Here is a 23,539-nt window from a genome sequence, read left to right on the forward strand (position 1 = left end):
CTGAAACATCCTGCCATCGGAGGTGGTTCAAGCACCTACATTGAACACCTTCAAGAGCAAATTGGATGCTTGTCTTGCTGGGATCCTATGACCCCCCCCCCCCCCGCAGCTGCAACAGCTCACCAAGGCTCTCTAAGTAGTTCTACCCTGGGCCCCAGGGTCATTGCTGGTAATTCTTGCCCTGACCCCTGGAACTCCTCTATGGATACCACGCTGGGACCACCATGGGCAAGGTGTGTTCAGATGGCATGGGACCATGGGTGAGCAGGGAGTGGCATCTGGGAGCAGGATGGTGGGGCTGGGGCCAGGCCTGAGATTGTGGGGCCTGGACCCAGCACAGAGCCATAATCCAATCCCAATGTGCCCCTGCCCATGGAACCAAAACCCATTGCACAGACATGCAGGCAGTGGATCATGGCTCTGCCCCAGGCCCTAGTCCCATGCTTTCACTGCACCCTGATCCCAGCTCTGGCCCTGCCCGCCCATCCTGCTTCTGGATGCCACTCTAACCCACCTGCAACCCCCATCCCACCCACCTGGCTGAGCATGCCCTGCCCATGGGGGTCCCAGACTGGTCTCCATGGAAACCCCACACATCTGCTCTGTCTGGCACCCTTGGCAGTGGGTGCAGGGAACATGTGCTTGGATGCCAAAGCAGTGGGGCCAGGTCTGGCAGCAATTGCAGAGACATTGGTAACAAGAGCCAGAAGAAGCTGTCACTGTTGGGCTGCTAGGAAGTGGAGTCTGGCCATTGCACCTCCCTGGCCCCACTGCATGCCAGGGGGCAGCAGGATCAGCCATGTGCACCATGGCCTGTGCAGCCTCCTGTGTTTGGGCCAAGTGAAGCCAAGGGAACCACTGTGGGCCAGATAAAATCCTTTGGTTGATAGGACCTAGCCTGCAGGCCATATTTTCCCCACCCCTGCCCTATCAATTCATGTTAGGTCACTGTCTGACAGCATCCCAGGCTCCTTTGCAGACTCTCCCTTGTAGGGAGGCATGCTGGCACTCACCCTGCACTTGGCTGTTCTGGCCAGGCACCCAGCAGGACCTGCCTCCAAGCTCTCACAGAACAGAGTCAGCACAGATCTTTTCTTTGACCCAAATCCTAAAATTTGATCTGTTTTTCTTTCACACTGGAAGAACCAACCAAAGCCTGAATTTTTGGCTGACTGCTTGAGTCAAAGGGGATGACATTAAAGGCATCCCCGGAATGGACTCAGAGCAGCTTCTTTACTGTTTCCAAAATATTGAAGAACCATGAGAAATATGTGGATAGATACTTTCCTACTAATGTAACTATTTCATGGAAAATGATAGCACAATGTTAGCATGCAAGGACAAGCATTGGGGGACTGAATAATTAAGAGAAGTACCTCGTTACATTATTTAAATCAGTGGTGGCCAACTTTTCTGGTAGATGGGTTGCAAATTAAACCCTGTTCGCTTCCAAAATACTGCTCTGATCCCGATTCCCCAGAGGTGCCTAACAGAACTTGTCCTTGGGGCACCAGAATAGCAGTGGGAGGCCCAAGCCTTGCATGGCCAGGTGGAGCTGAGCAGGGGCAGGCAGCTTCTGCCGGAAGTTTAATCCCTGCCAAAAGGCAGGTTTTCCCTGGACCAGCAATAGCTCAATTCTGTAGGGTGAGTGAAAATCCAAACCCTTAAATTCAACAGTGGCTGTAGGGCAAAGCTAGGATGAATCTGGCTCTTAGCAGTAACACCTGACACTTCCTCTCACAGCCCCTGTTACCCTCCACAGTGAGCTCTAATCCCTACCTCTATTCCAGTACCTTCCTTTACTGAGCACTTGGGTCTCACATGCTGCACACTTGTGGCATGTATGCCATAGGTTGGTCATCCCTATTTAAATATGTGCAATCCATATTATTCGCTGTCTATCTGCCTGCCCGCCCATCTCTCTGTATGTTACGCCATCTAATTTCAGTGAAAAATGTGAATTTTCAGCTATACATGCCAGCAAGTTCTTTTGAGAATGAATACATGCTGTATATTTTAACACCTGCAACAGAAGCAGTTCTTTTTTAAATTTTTGCTGGCATAGTTTTGGTTTTATTTTGTATACCCAATGGTTAGAAATTTTTTTTTAAAAGTCATTATTTTGAACTAGCCCCTTGTTTACTAATGTTAATTTTACCACTCTCCAGTTTAATACTCTCCACTTATAGGATATTGAAGAGAATTCTGTCTGGCTCTGCAAACCAGTTGGTTTTAAAGAGCTGTGTTAGCTGAAGCCCCTTTAAATCTCAGCAGTTTGTAAAGTCACCATCAGTATGTTTGCTGTTCTCTACAGAATGGAGTGTAGCCCTTGTAGCTAACTGATTCTTTTAAAAATGGTCAACATCCTCTCAAATCAGGACTGCCTGCCAGAAGGCTTTGAAACTCTTTGTGCTGTATCCTCCACCCCAGGAATATAAACCTTTTCAAAGGCCTCTTATCCAGCTCTTACGTATTTTAGAAAACCAAAGTTTTTGGGTGGCCTTGGCAATTTTTTTAAACCAAGCACTGTACAAAACAATATGTACGACTAAGAAGCTCTCTGATTCTTCTCATGTTTTTCCCTAAGAAAGAATAAAGCTCTCTAAAACTTCCTAAAACATTGCCCTTATAGAACTGGGCACTAATGTCACTTACACACATGCGAGGAGCGTGCTCCAACACACTGGAAATTCAATGTATCAGAGCAGACTTGATTAATTGAGTCTTCTGGAGCACATAAATTGATGCAACCTGGCAGCCTCGTACGTCATGTGAATCAGCAGCGCGGCATGCCTCCACACTATAAAAATGGCGGTGGTGTGCTTTAAACTGAAACATGTTTGATATGCTTTGGTTCAAAGCTCACCACTGCCGTTTTCTCAGCATGGTGTGCTGCACCGCTGATTCATATGTTCCTGATGCTGCGCCAGGCGCTATTAATTAGCACGGCTTGCTAATTAAAAGTGCCCAGTGCCACACTGGAAATGCATGAAAAAATGCCCTAAGAAACTAATCCAAAACTCACTTAAATTAGTGCACAGATTCCAGTAGACTTCAGTGGACTTTGGGTCTAAGACTAAGTCAGAAAGAAACAAATGATAATCTAGAAAAGTGCTATGTCCTTCTACTTTAACAAAAATAATCATTCTCATTTAGCAATGACAGCACAAAAGGTTTTTAGCAAAGAAAAAATGTTTTACATATGCATACAGTGAAGGAGATTGATTCCCTTTATAAATAGTTGTAACTGGCACTTAAATATCAAGGTGTTTATAAAAGAGTCTAGATAAATGTCAGAAGAAGTCTTTTCCTGACTACAGTGTCAATTGGTTTAATCTTTTACCTTCTGTTAAAAATGAATATTGGAAGAATTTTGAATATTATGACTCATTTTTATAAGAAATTTAAATTGGTACAGCTGCCAAGAGCTCTATCAATATAAACAGTTCAGCGACTGAATCATCATCATGAGTTTTGCTTCTGAATGTCTTTGATACAAACCAGAGGCTCCAGAAATGTGATCAATATATAAATTTTTCTCCCTAGAAACATTCCTAAGTCTCACTCAGTATTACTGATTACACAACATTTTTTAAAATCCACTTTCTTTAATGTCTTTTGTCTCCTGTTCTTCAGTTTACTTAGCTCTCAAAAATGAAAATACTAAAACTTTTTGCAAAAATGTCATAATTTCAGTTCCATCAAATCTGTACATATTCAATCTAGAGTTAGGTTTTCATAGGAAACAAATAGCTCCATCTGTTTCCTGGAAGATTATTCTGCTTTATGGCAGACTAATGTATGCTGTAATGTTAGTAAGTACTCAGGATGTAAAATGTGCTCTTGCTAATGTTATATGCACCCAGATCAGACTATCTGCTAAAACTTCTGGAAATATCTCATTTCCACTCACTGTCTTGCTACAGTCATTAACAACCATTCCGAGAAGTGCCCAGTCATACATGCCATCCATCATTTCAGTATTGTAAAGCAATGGCAAAACATGTATTGAGCTGCTTTACGGTATACATGAATACATATGAATTTATGTAGTGTGTAAATTATTAACTTGCCTTATTAATATTAACAACCACAGTGGTGGTTGTAGAGTCTTTTCTTATATCAAGGTGACTTAATAGCAGTCTATAACATTACTTATTCACATGATTTTTATAGCTACTTTAAGTTTTGTTGTTGAGGTAATTAAAAGCGCAGTGATTCTACCTGAAATTCATCTACTCACTTTCATTAAAACTCTTTTTTCTTCACACAGATGCACTTTTTATTACTATAGATTTTTCCAAGTATGTTTAGTACTTTTTCATGTATTTCTTTTATAAGCATAGGAGACATACAAATACAAAATAATACTGCATTACCCAAATCCAGGATGACTTTGAATATAAGACAAATGCCAATAATTATGAACTTATTATCATTTTCCATGTATAGAATCTAAATATTGGAGGGTCATCTTAATTCATCTTCACCAATGCTGTTGCAGGGCAAGTAGATGCTCACCTCCTGTTCCCCAAGCCACTTCCACCCCAATGCCTGTCCTCACCACTTATGTTTCCCCTTCCACTTGTACCCACTGGTGCTTGTCTCCCCACTCCCCCCCGCTGGCCTGCCCCCCACCCCCAGCTGCTTACCCTTTCCAATAGCTCTGGTTTTGCCTCTGCCTCTGGCCAGCAGTACAGAGCATGCAGTGATTGTGCTTCCTCCCCCTGCCCAGCTGCAGTGACTGTGATTGTGGCTGTATTCTTGGCCTTGGTCAGGCCTCAGCTGTAGTTGCAGCTCCATTGCCACTGTGTGGTCTCTCCTATGCTTGTGCCCTCTATTCTACCCTCTCACCATGTGCCCACTACCCAGCACTCCTCCATCCTCAAGCCTCCCCCCGTCCACCATCACCATGCAGTCTCCCCTGTGTTTTTCTCCATGTTGAATGGGGGGGGAGTCTCTTCTTGGAGTCAAGTAAATTGGTAAGTAAATTCAAGTAAATTCCTCTAGTCATGTTCATACATTAACCTGTGAATTTCTTCAGCTAAGAATCACTGGGCCAGATTCTTAACTTGTAACTTGAACAAAACTTTGCTTGTTTACAGAAGTTGAGGATCTTCTCCAGGTTCATTTTCTGATGGAAAAAAGTTCCCTCTGATGCTGCAAGTTACACTGAGATTTACATGTGGCATTTCTTTTCAGAGCTGTCATTTTCTAAATGTGTCCATGCCTTGCCGTTTTTTTCTAGGAAGTTAAAAAAAAAGAAGATGACTTCTTCATGGAAGCAATATCTCCATAAAATTCTATACCCATACTACTGCGAAGTTCAGGGATAATGATATTTATTTTCATAGAAATTATTCAAGACCAGTAAATAGAAAGCATCTTGTTGAAACTATGAATGCTGACCTACCAAAATACTGCTGGTCCTCAAATTTAACAAAATAACCAATGTTCAAAACTACATAATGCTGATGATCACCATTTTTTTTCAGCTGAGCCATGATTTTAGCAACTGATATGAACTGCAGGAAAAAAGTATGCTGCTAGAGATAGCGTAATGGTTTATAACGGGGTGCTCAACCTCCGGCCCATGGGGTCTGATATCTGACCCATAAGAATTGTCACAGGTCAGAAAATTTAGGAGCAGGATCTGTGTGACCAGATCCAGACGTGTCTGGGCCATTGAAGCACAGTGGGATCAGGACTGGGCTCATCCTCCACGTGTCCAAATCAGGGCCAGCTGCTTCCTGCCCCCCTGCATATGCAGATCAGGGCTGTTCTGCCCCTGTCTTCCCCCCCCCCACACCCATCTCTCCACACCTGTATCAAGATCAAGCTGCATCCCCCCTGCCTCCCTCCTGTAGTCAGACTGGTCCTCCACCATGCTGGTCCCATGTACCAGATCCAGCTCATGGATGGACCTGGCATTGCCACTGTCACAGGGTCACGCAGGTGCCCTGTTCCTATGAAGGAATAAGGGCTGCTGAAGCTCCCTGAGACAGCACAGGTGCTGGTTGCTGGAGCAACCAGGCTGGTCACATGGCCAGAAGGGGGCAGGGCCGGGCCTTTATAAATAGCCCAGGCCGGAGCCTTAGTTAGCAGTTCCTGTCTGGCAGCTTGAGGTGCAGGAGCTCTGCAGGAGAGCTGAACAGAGCAGAACTGGTTGTTGCAGCCTGACCACCCAAGTGGCTACAGCATGGTGAGGGTGAAGAGGACCCTGACTGGGAGGCCTTTGCGAGAGAGCCAGGTGGGCTTAGATCTTATGTTATAGCCAGGAGGCTTATTCTTGTGTTTCAGCTGTTTGGCTTATGGTTCTGTTTCGTTACTGTTACACCGGAGGACCAGGAGAGGCTGTAGGGATGGAGGGGGCCTCATTTAGGAGCGACCCAGTAGAGTGGGGGTGCTCCCAGTGCCACAGTGTGGTGCTGCATTGCGGGGTGCACTACCCCAGTCCTGGAGGGGCACAGTGCCAGTGAGGGCACCGTAGTTGGGGTATAGCGCCCCAGCCCTGAGAAGGGCAATGAGGATTTTGGGGCCAGGCATGGCTAAGGCCACCTGAGCCCCACTGCAAGGAGCGCCAGTGAGAAGCTCGATGGGCTCGTGGTAGGCTCCAAGGGGAGAGCCACACGAGGAGAAGCCTAGGATGGGTGCTACTAGAGAGACGAGCCTGGAGAGGGCGAGTCCATGATTATAGAGAGCCCAGAAGGGGCAGAGAGAAGCCCCAGGAGTGGGCACATACTCGAAGGAAGTCCCACGAGGGGGCAAGTACAGAGAGAAGCCCCGTGGGGGCAGGTTTTAAGCAAAGCCCCAGGAGTGGGCATATACTGTTGATAGAAACCCCAGTAGGGGTGTGGACCGAAAAGGATCCCAGAGGGGCTCCCAGTGTTGGGGACCCCGAAGGGTCAGAGGGGCCAGGTAAGGCTCCGGCCGCCTGAGCCCAACTGGAAAGAGTACTGTCAGTCAGCCCGAGAGGGCTAACGGATAGAGGGGCGCCAGTTGCGTGACAAGCCCAGGGGCTCCAGAGAAGGGGTGCCGGTTGCGTGACAAGCCCAGGAGCGCCGGGCAGGGCGCAGAAAAGAAAAGGACCTGATAACGTCCGGAAGAGCTGTGAGGCTTGACGCATGCTAAAGGGGAGGTACGCATTGCTCATAAGGCTGGGGTGCACCGAGTCACCTCATACGGAACGGGGGATAGTTCAGCATAACACCACGTAGTAGGGGATCAAAGGCAGCCTCCCTTCTAGAACCATACAACAACAAGACGTGGTGGGCGAGATAAGAGGGTGCTGGATCGCCTAATTAACAAGGTAGGGGGCGCTAGTGGGATCACGGCCACTCCTAGGCCCCACTCCGTGACAGCCACCCAACTTGCGGAGCAAAAAGATTGGGCACTACTCATTTATATCATATAAAGCTGAAATTTCAAATTCAGCAATTGTTTCTGACTCCAGCAGTTCATGAGCTAGTGCCTGGTCATACAACATTGAAGCTGAAGCAAAAATAAGGAAGAATGTCATCAAACTGTGTTGCTTTAAGGTTCAGTATCTTGTGATTTGTTGAGGCTGGAAACTATCACATTATACTCTAGAAAAGTAGAGATACTCTTGTAATGCTGATAGCTAGCAATCCTTTCTAATCCTATTCATTGGAGAATTACTCTGGGGGGGGTTGTACCCCCAGTATTTTAACTTCACTCTCTGGATTGATTGATACCAATCAATCTTTTTTCCCTTTGCATTCTGACATAATGTAGAAAATCACAGTTTAGTCAAAACAAAACAAAAAAAGACCAAAAGAACCTCCTTTCCAAGTGGGGGTGTATGCATGTACAGGTATGTATGTGGACACATGCAGAGGGGTGGGGAAGTTGAAGGGTAATTTGAGGTTAAATGCTTATGTTACATTTATTTGCATGCAGTAAACAAAGGAAATACAGGAATCAAATAGTTGCGAGAGCCCAAATCAATTAAAACTATCTTTCTTAAAGAAAAAAAATGAGAAAAAGGTGGTATCTTTCTTTTATCTCTGTTGGGAATGAATAGCCATGAGCTTTATAACCTGAATTTCAGAGAAGATTCAGAAAATGGAATATGGAGTGATAAGGAAGCTATTTCTCTACTCCTAATCCACAGGCCCCAGTATCAAAGATGTTGCATCTTGATAGAGAAAAATATTTTTGCCTTTTAGTTTTCAAGTAATTATTTTAGTGTTGATTTGTGTGTTTGTTTCCCTACCACTAACAATATTCATCTTAGTAAGATTTAATAGATTTAACTGACTAATGAAACATGCTGTTATATTCACATGTGTTTATTTTATGTTTTGGAACCCTTGTCTGAGAGTGCTGTCCTTCAAGAAAAAGGAATATGTATTAGAGAGAGAGTGACTGCTTAATGGTGGCCTAATGCATCAGCATAAATATAGTGTGTCTTACCTATGAAGGCAGAATGATTTGTATTGCCCAGCATCTCTCGTAAGATTTTATAGGATTCTTACTAACCATATACAGGTTTGGCCATTAGATTTCTAAGTGCTATATCCTCTTGTGTGGCAGTCTTTGCCAGAGCTGCAGTGATAGGAAATAGGGGACAAGAAGATATATTTAGGTCCAGAAAAAGCTGGTATGCACTGGTATTCCCACAAGCTTGTACCTGTCTGAAGCTCTTGTTCTACAGCAGGGGTCGGCAACCCCCGGCACCTGTGCCATTGGTGGCACGTGGAGACATTTTTCCTGGCACGCCAGGAGGCATGAAAAAAACCTGTTTTTTTTGTTTGTTTTCTAAAGTTGCTGCTCTGGGCTCTGCTGTGCAGCCACCAGTTGCAGCGCTGCAGCAGGCACCGGGCGGAGCCAGGGGAGCGCAGGCAGGGAGGTGTCTGTGGTCTGCTGCCCCCTCCTGCTCCCAGGCTGCCCTTCCAGCCCGGCTGCTCCTGGAGGGAGCTGCCCAGACAGGCGGACACCCTGTCCCACCCAGGCGGGGCAGCACTGAGGGCTGTGCAGACCGGCTGGGCCTCACCTCCAGTGCTGCTGGCCCCCCACTGTGACTTAAGTAGCAGAGCCCTGGGGCAGCCCCCACTCCCCTCCTGACACCAGCTCTCTATTTAATGTTGGTTTTTTGTTTTGGTTTTGGTTTTTTTTACAGTAATGATTATTAATAGTATTAAGTATGCAGTGCATCCTGCTATGTACCCCCTCCACCCCAGTTTTGTTTTTGTGGCGTGCCAGCACCCCAGCACCTTACCAGGTAGACATTGTGGGGTTTTTGGCACTGGCCATAAAATGTTGCCTACCCCTGTTCTACAGAATTTTAAATTTAAAAATGTGGAAAAAGCTTTCAATAAAACTGGAAAAAATAAGAATGGTGTGACCGGTGCAGGGTTATCTCTGAGTCTGCAGGGACTTTACAAAGTGTCCTTTCAGTAGGTACTAATGCAGGTGTTTCTTTGTAGTAGTTAACAAGGATTTTACCTTGCTCACACTTACAGGATTTTATTGCTTAATTTAAGAGTTCAGTGGATAGATGCGCACAGTATACTATAACTTTTTATTTTGGTGCCACAAATGATTGATGTTTGGGTGAACCGCCCCCGCCCCAGAATTCTGGGGAAATAGTAATAGTATTTACAGGTACTACCCTGCTGCAAAGTAAATTAGTTTACTCCAGCCTAATAGGGGCACATGTGTAGACAACAAGATTTTACTGGGCAGCTAATTAGTCAACTGTGCAGTAAACGTCTCATGTAGATGTGCCCAGTATTACCACAAATGCTTTTATATTTCAATTATAACCTGGAAAGATTAATGACATTAAAAAATGACATGCAGTAATCTTTCTGATCTTAGAACTGTACAGCATCTCTTAAGTAAAATTGAAGAAAGGCCTTGTTCTTCATAAGTATTTGTGAATGTTTATAAATTTGAGTTTAGTTAATTGAGGATATACCTTTTTCACCTCCTTTTGCCTTCTTTTTCACAATTTGTTTTTCACAATTGCTGAAGGAAAGAGGTTTCTGGTCTGCTTGGTGGTTTGTGGATTTGATTCCCCACAGTTCAATGGGAACTGGTAGTAAGCATTTACATTTTCCTGCTGGATTTCTTTTGAACATTGGTTCCCCCATGCTGCCTCCCCACCCCAAATAAGATGACAGCACTCTTGTTGGGTATAGATATTACCCCCTAGCAATATCTTCAAAACAGTAATAGTGAAGCATGTCTCTGTCAAGGCTCTTGCTTCACTGCTTTCCGGTTGCTATAACTTTGTGGTAGTGGCCATCAGATAAAGCAGGTACCTTGAACTCTAAGAAAGGGAGAAAAAAGACAACCCTAGCTGTTTGAAGATCTCTCATAAAATGTGTTTCTAATAAGATGCATATAATAGGCAATACTGAAGGGATTTGTTCATCATTACAGACCTTCAGAACTGAGTTTCCACAGTGATTAACTGAAGCACATAGACAAAAAGAGGCATTTATGATTGTATGTGATCCAGAGATAAGAGATATGCCACATCTGAAGCATCTGAAACAAGTAGCAATGGGGAATAGGAGCTTCCTGGTTTTTCAAGATAATTATACTTAATGGTCATCTGAAGATGTTTAGGTAAAAAATACTTAATTTGTAAAAGAAAAGGGACTTTTAACATTTGCTAACCTTTTCAGTATTTCTGTAATAAAAGATATCATACAACATTCAGATAATTTAATATTTTGAATGACTGATTAAAAGGCTGAAAGGAGAAGTTACATTATTCTATTTAAATCTGAGACATGTAAGATACAGAAATCCAAAGTGGGTAGGTGTCTTGTAATGATCTACAGTAGTGTGCTTATTGTACTGCTTAATCAGCTCTTGCTTATCTGTAATTTAGAAATAGCATTCAACGTTCTTCAGCTTAAAAATACACTCACATTTGGTGTACTAAAGGGGATGCCCTCCTAGCTCCCCCAAAATCTAAGGATATGTATATATGACTACAATAAAAACAAGTATTTAAAATATTAAGTCAGAAAAGTCAAGCACTAAAAATATAGGCAATACCAAAATTAAGATTATTTAAGCCAATTTAATATTTTTCCTTTCCTGCTTTGACATATCCCATCTTCAGTAGTAGATAGTGATGGTTGTGTATTATGAAGTGACCTGCAGTGTTGAATAGGCACCTTCTTACTGGTTTGGAGTTGATTTTTAAAATCTTTTAAATATTTTAAGGACACAGATTCCATTGGGTCTTTTAAATTTGGTTAATACAGTAAAAGCTTTGTTATCTGGCATGAGTGGGATAGGAGGGGTGCCGGTTATCTAAAAATTCTGGTTATCTGAGAGTTATACTTATCAAGGAAGGCAGGAGCACAGTGCAACCACCCTCACCGGGAAGAGCCCAGCACTGACCTGGCTCCAGCCCACAGTGGCAGCCTGCCTTGCCCTGCCCTGCACAGATCCCTGACTAATGTAAATAGCAGAAATACTTGATGTACATGCCAGATAGACTTGGCAACAATTCCAATTGCTACAGTGAGGATGCATATGGTGGGGGGGGGATATTGGAAATTCCAGTTAATAGAGTACATATTCTCATTAGTAAAATGCCAGGTAACACAGCTTTTATTGTACTTTTGAAAATCTCACCCTCAGATAATAAATTTGCATTATATCATCTACAGAATGATCAGAACCTAAAACTTATACTGTGAAGGATGGATGTTTTCTGCTGGACTAAATATCTATTTATCATAATTTTATCAGCATTATAGGGCATCTATCCAGCAGTCAGCCTGGTTGACAGTAATTTAGTTTTCTGTAAAATAAGAAACTTTAGTACATGTAGCTTTAACTGGTGTTTGATGTGGTCTCATGTAAAATCTTTTTAGGAAGATAAAAATAATGTTGCTTAGATAATATCATGGATGCCTGGGTAAATAGTCGGAAATGGAATGAGACATAAGCAAATAGAAGAAATATCAGGTTGAGGAGAAATAAGATGAGAACCCCTTAAACCAGATTGGATTTAATAATTTAATTCATATGCAGGGGAAGTTCACAAAATAGATAGAAAACTACAGTGAAGTGATAAATTGAAATTAGGATGAATGATTATAGTGGGGGGAGAGAGATTATGGAAAGGATCTTGTAAATTAAGAAGAGAACACAGAATTCTGTTGGATAAATTAGATAAATTATTTAAATCATTAACTTAGATTTAATTCAAGATAATATACATAACAACTTGATATCGATATCTAAAATGTGAGCATGCTAGTTAGAAAGTTGTAATGTGGAGAAGGATCCAGGCATGGGAGATAAATTTAAAGTAACCTTAACATCTTTGCAGTGGAATACAATTTAAAAAAATTAAAATATTCTACCGGGATATATTGAAGCTGAAGATCCTAAGAAGAGAGAAATACTTGCACTTTTCCACATGTCTCTGGTAATGAGAAATTTCAGTACAGTGTGTATTTCTCATAATAGAGTAAATAATTGGTTATAAGTATAAAAAGCATAATGATATTAAACATATAATCTAGAAAGACAGATTAAAGGGATTTAAAATGTACAGCTGAAAATAAGGAAAGTAGAATAAAGAGGAAACTGTGACTATCTGAAAGACAGAGGTGGTTGTTGGTGAAACTAGGGAGTATAAACTAAAAACCTTAAACTCAAACATAGAGGAAATGGTTTATAGTTTATTATGGTGTTTTTGTTATACTGATGTATGGAACATCTCTCACATCTGCAGTACCATATGTCCATAGAACAAAATTACCAAATACACAGAATTGAATTGGGAATAACAAGAGAACAAGAACAGTAGTCATTAGAAAGGCATTTTCTCATACTAAGGTTTTATCATGTGATGGAACAATTTGTCAAGTGAAGTTGCAGAAGCATCAACAGTAGATAAGACTGGAGGCAAGGGTTTAGTAGAACCAATCATTTTACACTACATTAAGGATATGGCATTTCAAAACCTAATTCCATAAATACAAAAATGAAGATGATCATGTCCATATAGATGGGAAACCAACTCTGTTGCTTACATAAAAAATGAAAATGGAGCACAAGTGTCATCACAGATTTTATTCAGACTTTTTCACCTCTCTTGCCCAGTTTAGTTCATATACAGGAGAAAATGGACATTTCTAATGTTTACAGAATATTATATTATGGTCAGGATGTCCAACAGTTTTGAGTAATGTTTTCAAATGCTTTAATACATGTACAGTGAAGCATCTGTCATGTCCTGGGGATGTTCTTCTGGATTTCTCATGAACACCAGTAAACAACCAAAAAATATGCATCCTCGAAAGACTCTATCCCAAGTGTTGCACAGATCTCAGTACATGCTGGGGCAGAACATAGGAATTTAATGGGTGCTTTTGAATAAATTTGAATTAGCTTAAATCCAAACACTAAAATACAGTTCTGTGCCTCCAATATGTCCCTCACTGCCTTGAATTAAAATGTTCCCAATGAGGAACAATATAAAAAGCAGATAAGCCTGAGCTTTGAATTTCAAAAAAGGCACTTCCACTGAGATGTAGAATTTCTAAATACTAATCAGTTCTCACTAGACTGTGACTGGTGAAAATGAGGGACTTGTTACTTTTTCTTTTATGAGCAAAATGTTTTCACACAGCTGCAGAGTAGCTATAATCTGCTTTTTTTTCTTAGATTTGGGCTAACAATTTAAGCTTTAAATTTAACTCATCTTACTGCAAAATTAATAATGTATTATTTCTCTCTTCTCCTCCTACAGTATGCTGTCTGGCTAGTCCTCTGGGTTACATGGAATGTGTTTGTTATCTGCTTCTACTTGGAGGCTGGGGATCTTTCAAAGGTAATTTACCATCTGATATGTCTAAGCCATCAGCACCGTGTTAACATGCCCCGATTTAGAGGCGAAGACTCTGCAAGCTACTTATCCTCTTGGTATCATTTAAATTAGGATAGCTTGATGGAAATTTTGAATGTGTTACAAGTCTACATCCTAAACAATTACAGGTATCTCTATTTCAGTGGAAACAACAATAACAGTTATACTTTTTTAAAGGAATAATCACTGTTTTGCCCCTTACAGCTCTGCCCTGCACATTTCATATTTATAAGAAAGCTTAATTAGAGACTATAAATACAAATGGAGACTTTCATAATTGCTGTTTCAAGAGTAAAGACACCTCTTTGGTACCATTTAGCTTGCTTAATACTTAGCTGGATTCTTTCCAGAGGTCTATACTTCACTGTAATAATTGTAAAACAAGGTGTCTTCGATTACTTTAAAGTGGAAACTGAGGTGCCAAGATATATTGCTTTCTGGAATTAACAGTGTTTTCATTCCCACATTTGTGTTGGGAATGTTATGGCTTGAGGCTTGCGTGTGCCAATCTATGATAAATGTTGGTTTCTTTATGCATGTTGTGAATTATACATGGAATTTCTGACACCCCAACTGATAGCACGTGTGATTGGTGTTTTTCATTGGCTCATATAATTCCAAACAAATAGATCTAATGAAGCCCCTTTATCCCAGGCTAATAACCATACTTTATACTGTGTGTTCCCATAGCAGTAAAATAGCAACAAAAAATAAACAGGTGACATACTGTTTCACAGAAATAATAAGCTTCATCTGCATTTGGGGCTTGAATTTTGCAGTCCATGCTCAGTTATGCTTTTTGTAACTTTATTTCCTAAACAACATATAAATTGTGAGAATCCTGCCTTTGTATACATTCCTGAAGTAGCCCAAAAAACACTGCGTTCTGTACTTGGTCCAAGGTGTTTAATTCTCCCTAGTGGTTAAGCAGGGTTTAACCCAACTGAAAACTGCATGTGTAAAGCTTCACTTCTTGGAAGTGGAGGGAAAGGGTGGTTTCTGTCATTAGAACTTCAGGGTACTTATAGATTTATACAATGATTAGCTGGGGCCAGGGTGCCTCTAACAGCTATGCTGAATGGGTGGTCCTCCAACACTGAATTTTTGGGTATGTTTGCAGGGAAGCTAATAGTGATGGAGTCAGCTATGGTCCTGGCTGTACTAAATGAGAGAGGCATTCTGAAAGGCAAAGCTGAATGGATATCACTGAGCATGGGAGCCAGGTGGAACATTTGAGATGAAGGCTTTTGGCTTGGCTCAGGGTAAGGGATGTGTGGGTCTGACCAACCTGATTTAGTGATATCTTCCAAACGTTTGCTGGCTACTGCTGCTAAGCCTCCAGTGCATTCAACGCCACCTGCTGCCCTTACTCAGAATCCAGTGCAACAAGTGAAATCAAACTGAACCCACAAAAGTCACACACATCTCACTGTGGAAGTGCCAGCTCTCAATTTCCCCTCAAAATGTAGGAAAGACTGAACAAAAGTCTTTTGGATCTTCATGTGTACTGCTCTTTGAAATGTCACTTTGAAATCAAAGGGACCGTGACATCTTTTTCTAAGGGGGAGGAGGGTAACTGATTTTTAAGTGGAGTAGTTTGTTCTCTGATTTAGACAGGCCCAGTCTATTAAGAGCTTGGCAATGATGCAGTATATATAGAATAACAAAACCTGCCAGATACTATTTTTCAGTTCATTACAACTGCCTTGCTTATTGATAAGAGCCCTTGCACACGTTAAAATTATGCACAATTCAGGTTTTAATCATGCCATAAATTATAACAAGCTACACCTGCACCCCTGCATAGCACAGCAGACCAGGCACAAAAATATTTCATGTATATTGTAGAATATCTTTGTAACTTGTTGATATGGGACTTTAAATTGAACTTGCAGCATGCATTTCAGACCTGGGGCTACCCCATGCTAATCCAACTCTCAGCTGAGTGTCTGGATCATTATAAAGCAGATACAGGGTTTAAAAACTGCATAAACAGGTTGGCTGAACATGAGTGTTAGAAAGCTGGAGGTGCAAGGAAATAGGGCCAGGGGTAGCCACTGTGATCCTGGTTCCCAGTCTACCAGGCTTTTAAGTTGTAATATGTGCAGCCCAACTGGCCTGCACACGTGGTGATTTAAAAGGTGGGGTAGGGTTAGCTGGGCAGGAACCAGGGTTGGGAAGGTTCTCCCTGGACCTGCTTCCTTGTGCATCTAGCTATAAATCATCATGTGTGCAGCCCAGCTGGGTTGCTTCATGGTATTCACACCTATGGTCACCTTTTGCCAATCTGGGAGCTTGGCTGAGCATTGGGATTGGGCTGTCCTGGAGTCTTGTACAAAGTCACACCCTGGGAAGGGGACAGCCCTGCCCTCAGCTGTCATGCAGTTGGGATCTGAAGAATTGTATGCCCAATCCTGAGCATCACATGGTTTGCTATGCATGTGTAGTATGGCAGGAAGTACAAGATTTGGAATGACACAAATCCCTCAGATCACAGTCACACTATTACTTTAATATCTGCCAGGGGCATAAATGAACTGTAATGAACTCTGTAACAAGCCAGGCATATTTGTAGCATCATACGCAAATTATTTGACTCTGTCCCATTTCCACCTGTTCACTGTAGCATATTGCAGGCCTGGGCTAGTTTCTGTGTAAATGAAAATGACTGGGGTGCTTAGTGTATATTGTATTGAGGACAAATATGTCTTTCTTTCCCTGCATTTTGATAGCTATGATGTTGGTTAAGAACAACAGGAAAATCCTGTCCTGAGTAGAGGTGGGCCTGAGTCTTCAGGTGTGAAGGTGTTTAGATCCAGAATTTTTTCAAGTAGTGCATAAACCTAAATGAATCAAATTTATTTGGGGGCTTATGTTTTTTAAAGGATTCAGTGATTATATTCTGTACTTAAAATAGGAAATATTTAGTGTATCCCCCTCATTTAAATTAAGCATCAATCTATTTGTCTCAGCCTAGCAATGGGATTATCCCAAATGTACATATTCAGGCTACAAAGAGGTGTTGCATTCATTCCAGGATAGATCTATGGAGTGGCTGATTCACTTTAATCCTAAAAGAATTTGGTGCTGAAAGCAACCTCTTTTTCTACAAAAAAAAACCGTGAACATTGTTTCACACTGTGGGAGAACAGCTCTTGGCGTTCCGAGAAACGTCGGACACGGAGACCTCCGGGACCCATCCCGGGGCACTAGGGAAGAACCAGTGGGCCCAATAAGGGCCAGTCGTGCCTCTTGCCTCCCAGCAGGAGCTTTAGAAGTAATGGAAGAGCAGCAAAAGTGGTAGGTGCAGCAGTAGCCACACTTTAGAAGCATGTGTTCGCTGTGCATAGACAAACCAGCTGGAAGTTTCAGCACCAGCTGGACAGGAAGGCAGCCAAAAGAAGGAGCAGGACTACAGAGAGTCTGAAGGTCCAGCACCCTGCAGGCAATCTCTGCACCGGAGTGAGAGCATATGTGAAGCCCTGGCACTTGGAGTGCCTGGCAAAAGGTACCTGGAGCTTGGAACTGCTGGTGGGGACTCGCTGTGGCTGGGAGTGGCCAAGAGACAGACAGATCTGAAGGTAGAGAGGGACCAGTATGGCAGGATCGGAGTCCAAACATGAGTTAGAGGACCAGCGGGTCCAAGTGCTTTATGTTTTGTGTTGCTGTTTCTTTATCACTCCAGTTGGACCATTTGATGATGGGGAAGGACCTGTCTGGAGTGGACTTGCTCACTGCCTAAATATAAGTCGACTATATGAGAACTGGTAGGAGGGCCAAAGTAGAGGGTGAAGCCCTGAGACTTTAAAAGAACACCGAGACTTTGCGATGACCTGACTGGGTGTCAGGTGTATGAAATTTAGTTCTTTTCCTTGATTTACAATCAATCTTTCACTTCAGGAACATATGGTTGACATGTGAAGGGGAGGCAGGAGCCCCGTGAGACACAAGTGTAGCCCCAGTGACATCAGGAGCCTTTTGCTAATCCAGTCAGATCTAGATGTGGCGGGTGAGAACAGGAGGGTGGCTCGCCTATCAGGTACATGTTCAGGCCAAGCTGTCTTCAACTAAGACCAAGTAAGTAGAGGGCTTGGGCTCTCACACCTGGTAGCATCAGATATACCTGCGGCATCAGATACAGATACACATGTAGAAGTCAAACCTTCCAGAACATACTGGAAAAACATCCTTTTCATGACACATTGGGTACATCTCCAGATTAGCAGGGGGGGTTGTACAATGGTGTTCATTTTTGACATAATGCCAGTTAGCTATCCACCCAGATATTGCATTAGGCATTTTTTAGTTACTTATGTTTTGTCTGAGAATAAATATGACATCAAGTCTGTAATGATACTTTGGGATATATCTGCTGTTAAGAAAGGTGTGTGGAATCTTAAAAAGATGAAGCCCTGATTCAGCCCTAACTAGAGAATAAAAAATAACCTTTAGGGAAGTACCAGAGGGAAGCCTCCAAGGTTGTAAACCGTGAGAGAGAATCTTGCACAGCATGGTTTTAAGAATTGGAAGGTTAAAATTACAGCCTCATAATAGTCCACCTGGGCATAGTTTATTTTTTATGCATTTAATATATAGCTTTTTACAAAGTAGAATAAAATAGACATTTTTTTTGAAAGTTTGGAAACTGGCTTCTGTTTACTGTCTTACATTATCTATTTTGCTATTATCATCTAGTAATCTAAAGGAGAAAAACATATTTCAAGGTTTAATCTATCACATTAGAGGAACTTTATTGGCTTCATCCTTTTTTAAATTGGTTTGGAGGCCAGAGGTCATGACATTTTTACTACTGTTCCTTATTACAGTGGAAGAACCTGTAAAGACACTAACATTTCTAGAAGTATGAGATTATCTCCTGTTTTAAAAGAGTGAAAGAGCTGAATAATTATTAAGAGCTGTGCACAGCTGTTCACATGATATGACAAAATGGGAATGGTACCCAAAATGAGGAATAGTGTCACAGTGAATACTGTGCCCTTGTACCTTTGTTGAAGTATTTACTGCTCATCATCTAGCACTAACCACAACGTGTATGACTTATTTGTTAATGCAAAAATGAAGTAAACAGAGTTGTTTTAAGTTGCTGGGTTGCTGTGTGAGTCTTTGGACTACTGTGTCAACTCTAGTGGGTGTGGCGAGTACCGTACCATCCCCCTTTACTAGAGTTTCCCCCTCAACTCACCTCCCACGACTTGTTGTTACTGGGTGAAAGGACGATTTCAGTGGTGTTTATCTTCTCGGGTGACCTGGTGACAGAGGTACTCACAATCATGCTGCAATGTTCCTCAGGGCTTCGCCTCCCTACACCCCTTCCACTCGTCAACCACTTGGCTGTTGCTCCCGTTGTTCCGCCGTCCCCTGTAAGCCCCTTTATTAAGGGGTCGGGCGTCAGCCTCGGCACTGGTCAGTTGCCTGGCTGTTAGGGCAACTGGAGCCCCCAGACCCTGGTGCCAGAGGGCTGGGCTTCCATTGTCTCACACAGAGAGAGACTGTCCTATGGACTCTGAAAGATCCTATGGTTTTCCCCAGCCTAATTCAGGGACGCTGCTTCTCCAGCCCCAAGTGCAGGTGCAGCACCTGCAGCAACGATCCCACCAGCCTCGGGAGTCACTGCCTGCCTGGCGTGCTCCCAGCTGGCTCTCTCCCTCTCTCCTCTCCCCTGCTGGAAGCCAGCAGGGTTTTTAAATTTCCTGCGGCGGCATCCCCAGCCGCCACAATCAGCTCAGTGCTTCCCTGCCTCAGGAGCAGCTGATTAAAGAGCCAGCATAACGCCAGCTCATGCGGCGTGGCTCTGGTTCTGGCTTCAGCCATGCTTTAAAAAGGAAGTTTCCTGGGTTTCCCCCGGCCCCCTTGGCACCTGTGGGGACTTCTCGCTGCCACAGTTACTGTCTGGAATGTCCAGTCCACAGAACAGCCTATTTCTTGTAGATCATATTGCTGTCCTCCTTGGCCCTCAGAGGTAAGGTACGTACAAACGGCATTCTGAGGATGCCTTTAAATAGTAATCCTAACTGATTTTCTTAAAATACATGTATTTTTTCCAGAAAAAATATACAAAATCCACAGTTGGTTGAAGGCACATACTTCTGCATTAATCTATGCATATTTGGTGCCCTTGTAAATGTTTGTAATGTTCAAAGAAAGAAGAACATGTATTTTTACATTTAGGATGAGATTCCATTAAATTTTAATTTTTCAATCACTTTGGGAAAATATAAGGAAATATTTACCTGTGTGAGGTGATCCATCAATCTTCTTGTAAAGCACAAGAAGATTTAAAGGAAGGACACAATAAAGCACTGCTTTCTCCTTAGTCATTCATGAAAAACTCATTAGATAGCCAAGAATTTAAGGGTCAAGGAGCCCCAGAATATGTAGTAACTTTATAGCTGGTTGATACTGAGCTTCAATTTGCATTTGTAGCCAGGTCTCCCCTGCGGCTGGGAACCTTATCAGCTGATAGGGCTGCCAGCTGCAGGGGTACACCATGCTCAGCATAAAACCTATGAGCCACGATCTCCAGGGTACAATGGTATGGGAAACCCCTGGGGATCATGGCTCCCACAATCCATAGGGCTTAGGGGTGTGGGAAACCACTGGGGCCAGAGGATCACAGTGATCCTCTATCCCCAAGGGTTTCCCACACCCCTGGGGCAGGGGGATGTGATGTTCCAGCCACAAGTATTTCCTGCACCCCTGGGGAAGGGAGATCACTTCAGCAATGATCCTCCAGCCCTGGGGGTGCATGTGCCACCCCCACAGCTGGAAGCATCTCAGCTGGGGTGTGGGGCATGGCAGGAGGTATAATTGTGTGGATTACATGCTAGATCCCATCATGCCTTTACCAGCATGTGTAGAAGGGGCCTAATATTAAATTTCAAAACAGTCTGGGGAGAAGGGACTGGAATCCAGGGCTCCTCCTATCTCCCTCAGACGTTCTGTCATTACTGACCTATACAGTTGCAATGTAGCTTCTACAGGTTTGTGTCCTGCCACCATTTCGACCAGAGTGCATCAGCCATAAGCTCCAGTTTATGGTCTCATGCAAATTATTACAACCTTGCAAATTAACTCAATATATAATTTGCATAGAATGTCATCCACAGAACTTAAAAAAAATAATGATAACTATGAGCCATGAGCACTTTTTAAACATCTGGCCCTAAATCTTAAGTAGTTAATAGGTTGGGGTTTTAAGGAGTTAGTTAACCTCAATTAAGTTAAAAAAGAGGGGGAAGAAGAAAGCAAAAGAACCACAAAGCAAGGGATCATTCATCTCTAATTTAACACAGTAGAAACAAAGGTGTGAAACTGGCACCAGGGCTGTATTTGCATCAGGAATTAATTTGTCCTACTTTATTTCATATCTGCTAGTGCAATAATTATATTGGTTTGATTTCCCACTTACTAATTACTTCTTACAAGGTAGTGGTGGTTAATGGTTAAATGTCAGTGTTCCACACACACTAATAAGACAACCTGCAGGATGTTTAATTTTGAGCATATTACCTTCCTTGGATGTTGTTTTAACAGATGTCCTGTTAAGATAACAGAGAAATTAAATTAGTTTTCAACTCAAAGCATCTGGTTAACTTTGTAGGTAAATGCCTTTAAGCGCTAAATCTGACCAGGGTTTTTGGATAAATAGCTATCAGAATGTTTTAAGTAAATGACTTTATTTTTTCACTTCTATTACTTAGGGCAGATTTGACATGCTTGATCATATATCTAACAGATGAAAATTGAAAACACTGCTGGCAACCAGCAGTGTTAGGTTATTTTGAGGGTAGTTTCATGGGTAGATACTATTAAGCATGCTTACAGTTCCAGATAAATTAGTTTGCAGCATTTTTTTAGCCTCAGATCTCTACCAGCCAGAAGAGAACTGATTAGAAAATCAAACTGTTTATTCTTATAGATGCAGCATATGGTAGAAAGCATTTATTAAAACTTATCCTCCCCATCCGTTTCTCTCCAGTAGCAATGCAAACAGTAATCGGAAGCGATTCAAAAGCATAATGAAATACAAAATATGAATGTGCAGATCCTGAAAGGTGTAGAATGTGACTATATTTTAAACCAGCTTATATTTTATGCTAAAACTTCATGTTTATACACACATATGTTTATATATACATATACTCTTTCCAGTAATGTTTTAGTATAGTAATTATTATAATAGCATGGGAATGCATTTGAAAAGGGGGAAAACTGCAGTGTTTCTCTTTAAAAAGATTATGTGATAATTATACATGACTATATATATCTTACTTGTCCTTTAAATAGAGTCCAATTACCACGTGTTCAGTGTATACTCCACCACATCATATAGTATATTATTATGTACTCAAGTACATGTTATAATTTATGTAAGTTCAGTGGAGATTGCTGCAGGTCTTTCAAACTTTTGGCTCTAGATAGTGCAGAAATGAGTATTTTTAGATTATATTTTTAGATATAACTCTAGCATTTATTAACTGAACTGCAGTATTACCTAGAGTAGTGGGGGCCACTGCTCTTCTTGCCAGGTGTGCCACAAATTAGACCTGTGGCTTTCCCAAGCATCACTCCGATCTCCTTTATCTGCCTGATTTGCTGCTCTGCTGTCTCCTCCCTGCCCTGTGATCCCTGCCTGATCTGATGCTCTTCCCTGTCTGTCACTGTGCTGTCTGTCCTCTCCCCAATTTGTTGCATGTCACACACAGAGGCTGCTTATGTTACTTATGATACAACATGCCACAGGATTGCCACCCCAATCTAAAAGCCCCACTTGGATATGAAACTTCCATTTTGCTCAGAATAATATGGGGAAAAAAAAATCCTTGGCCCAAATTGCTTATACTGTTAGCATATAATGAGACAAGAGAACAAATGGATAATAGGTGGCGAAGAAAAGGATAATAGTGGATCCATCTACACATTCATTAATGTTCAGTAGTTACTGTGCGTTTAGTTTAGTACTTACTTAATGAAGTACTATCTAAATGTGCTGGCGTACAGTTGGGGGTTTTTTTGTGACACTTAGACACTTACTGTTCAGTAGCCTAATAACACTGTGCAGTCGCTTTATTAGCAGTTTTTGACCAGCACACTACTATGCAGTGTTATTAGGCTACTGCGCAGCAAGTGTCTTATGTAGATTTGCCCAGTGAAATTATTACCACTTTTGGGCCAGTTACAGACATTACACACAAACTGGTATAAGTGACTGTAAACCAATCTGAACCCATAACAGTACAGAAGTTTGGTTTAAAAATGCCAGAACCCAATCTAAGATAGACTTGGACGGATGTTATATTAGACTTCAGTGATTTATGTTAGACCAGTATATTGCACTTCTGTACCAGATTCCTTCCCAACTTAAGTTAGGCTGCAGTCCCTTGGCATCCCAGGTTGCTTTGTAGGTCACCCTGCTAACCCCCCTGGCAGGGCAGCATGCTAGCCTTGGCCGTGCTCATCTGCTTTGGCCAAGCACAGGTGTTAGCAGTGGCTGCTAGGTGGAGGGTGGGACTGGCCCAAGCCTGAGCCAGAGCAGCTGGGGAAGGCCAGCTCAGGGGGGGCTACCCCACTCCCCCATCCCCCCCTGCTGTCCAGCCTGGCTGACTACTGCAGCTCCTCTCCCCAGCTCTGCACCCATACAAGCAG

The 23,539-nt window shown here is 42.4% G+C and overlaps 1 protein-coding gene across 2 annotated transcripts in view; it reads left to right on the forward strand.

Moving 5' to 3' along the window:
- Positions 1-23,539, forward strand: part of NKAIN2 (Sodium/potassium transporting ATPase interacting 2) — a 971,195-nt gene that overhangs the window by 529,620 nt on the left and 418,036 nt on the right. For both annotated transcript variants that reach the window (XM_019537983.1, XM_019537984.1), the window contains one exon: positions 13,757-13,837. In XM_019537983.1, the coding sequence (XP_019393528.1) occupies positions 13,757-13,837 (81 nt within the window). The remainder of the gene's footprint in view (positions 1-13,756; positions 13,838-23,539) is intronic.

This window comes from Crocodylus porosus, unplaced genomic scaffold, assembly GCF_001723895.1.
Source record: "Crocodylus porosus isolate Cpor-Errol unplaced genomic scaffold, CroPor_comp1, whole genome shotgun sequence".
In the NCBI taxonomy this organism is placed as follows: Eukaryota; Metazoa; Chordata; order Crocodylia; family Crocodylidae; genus Crocodylus; species Crocodylus porosus.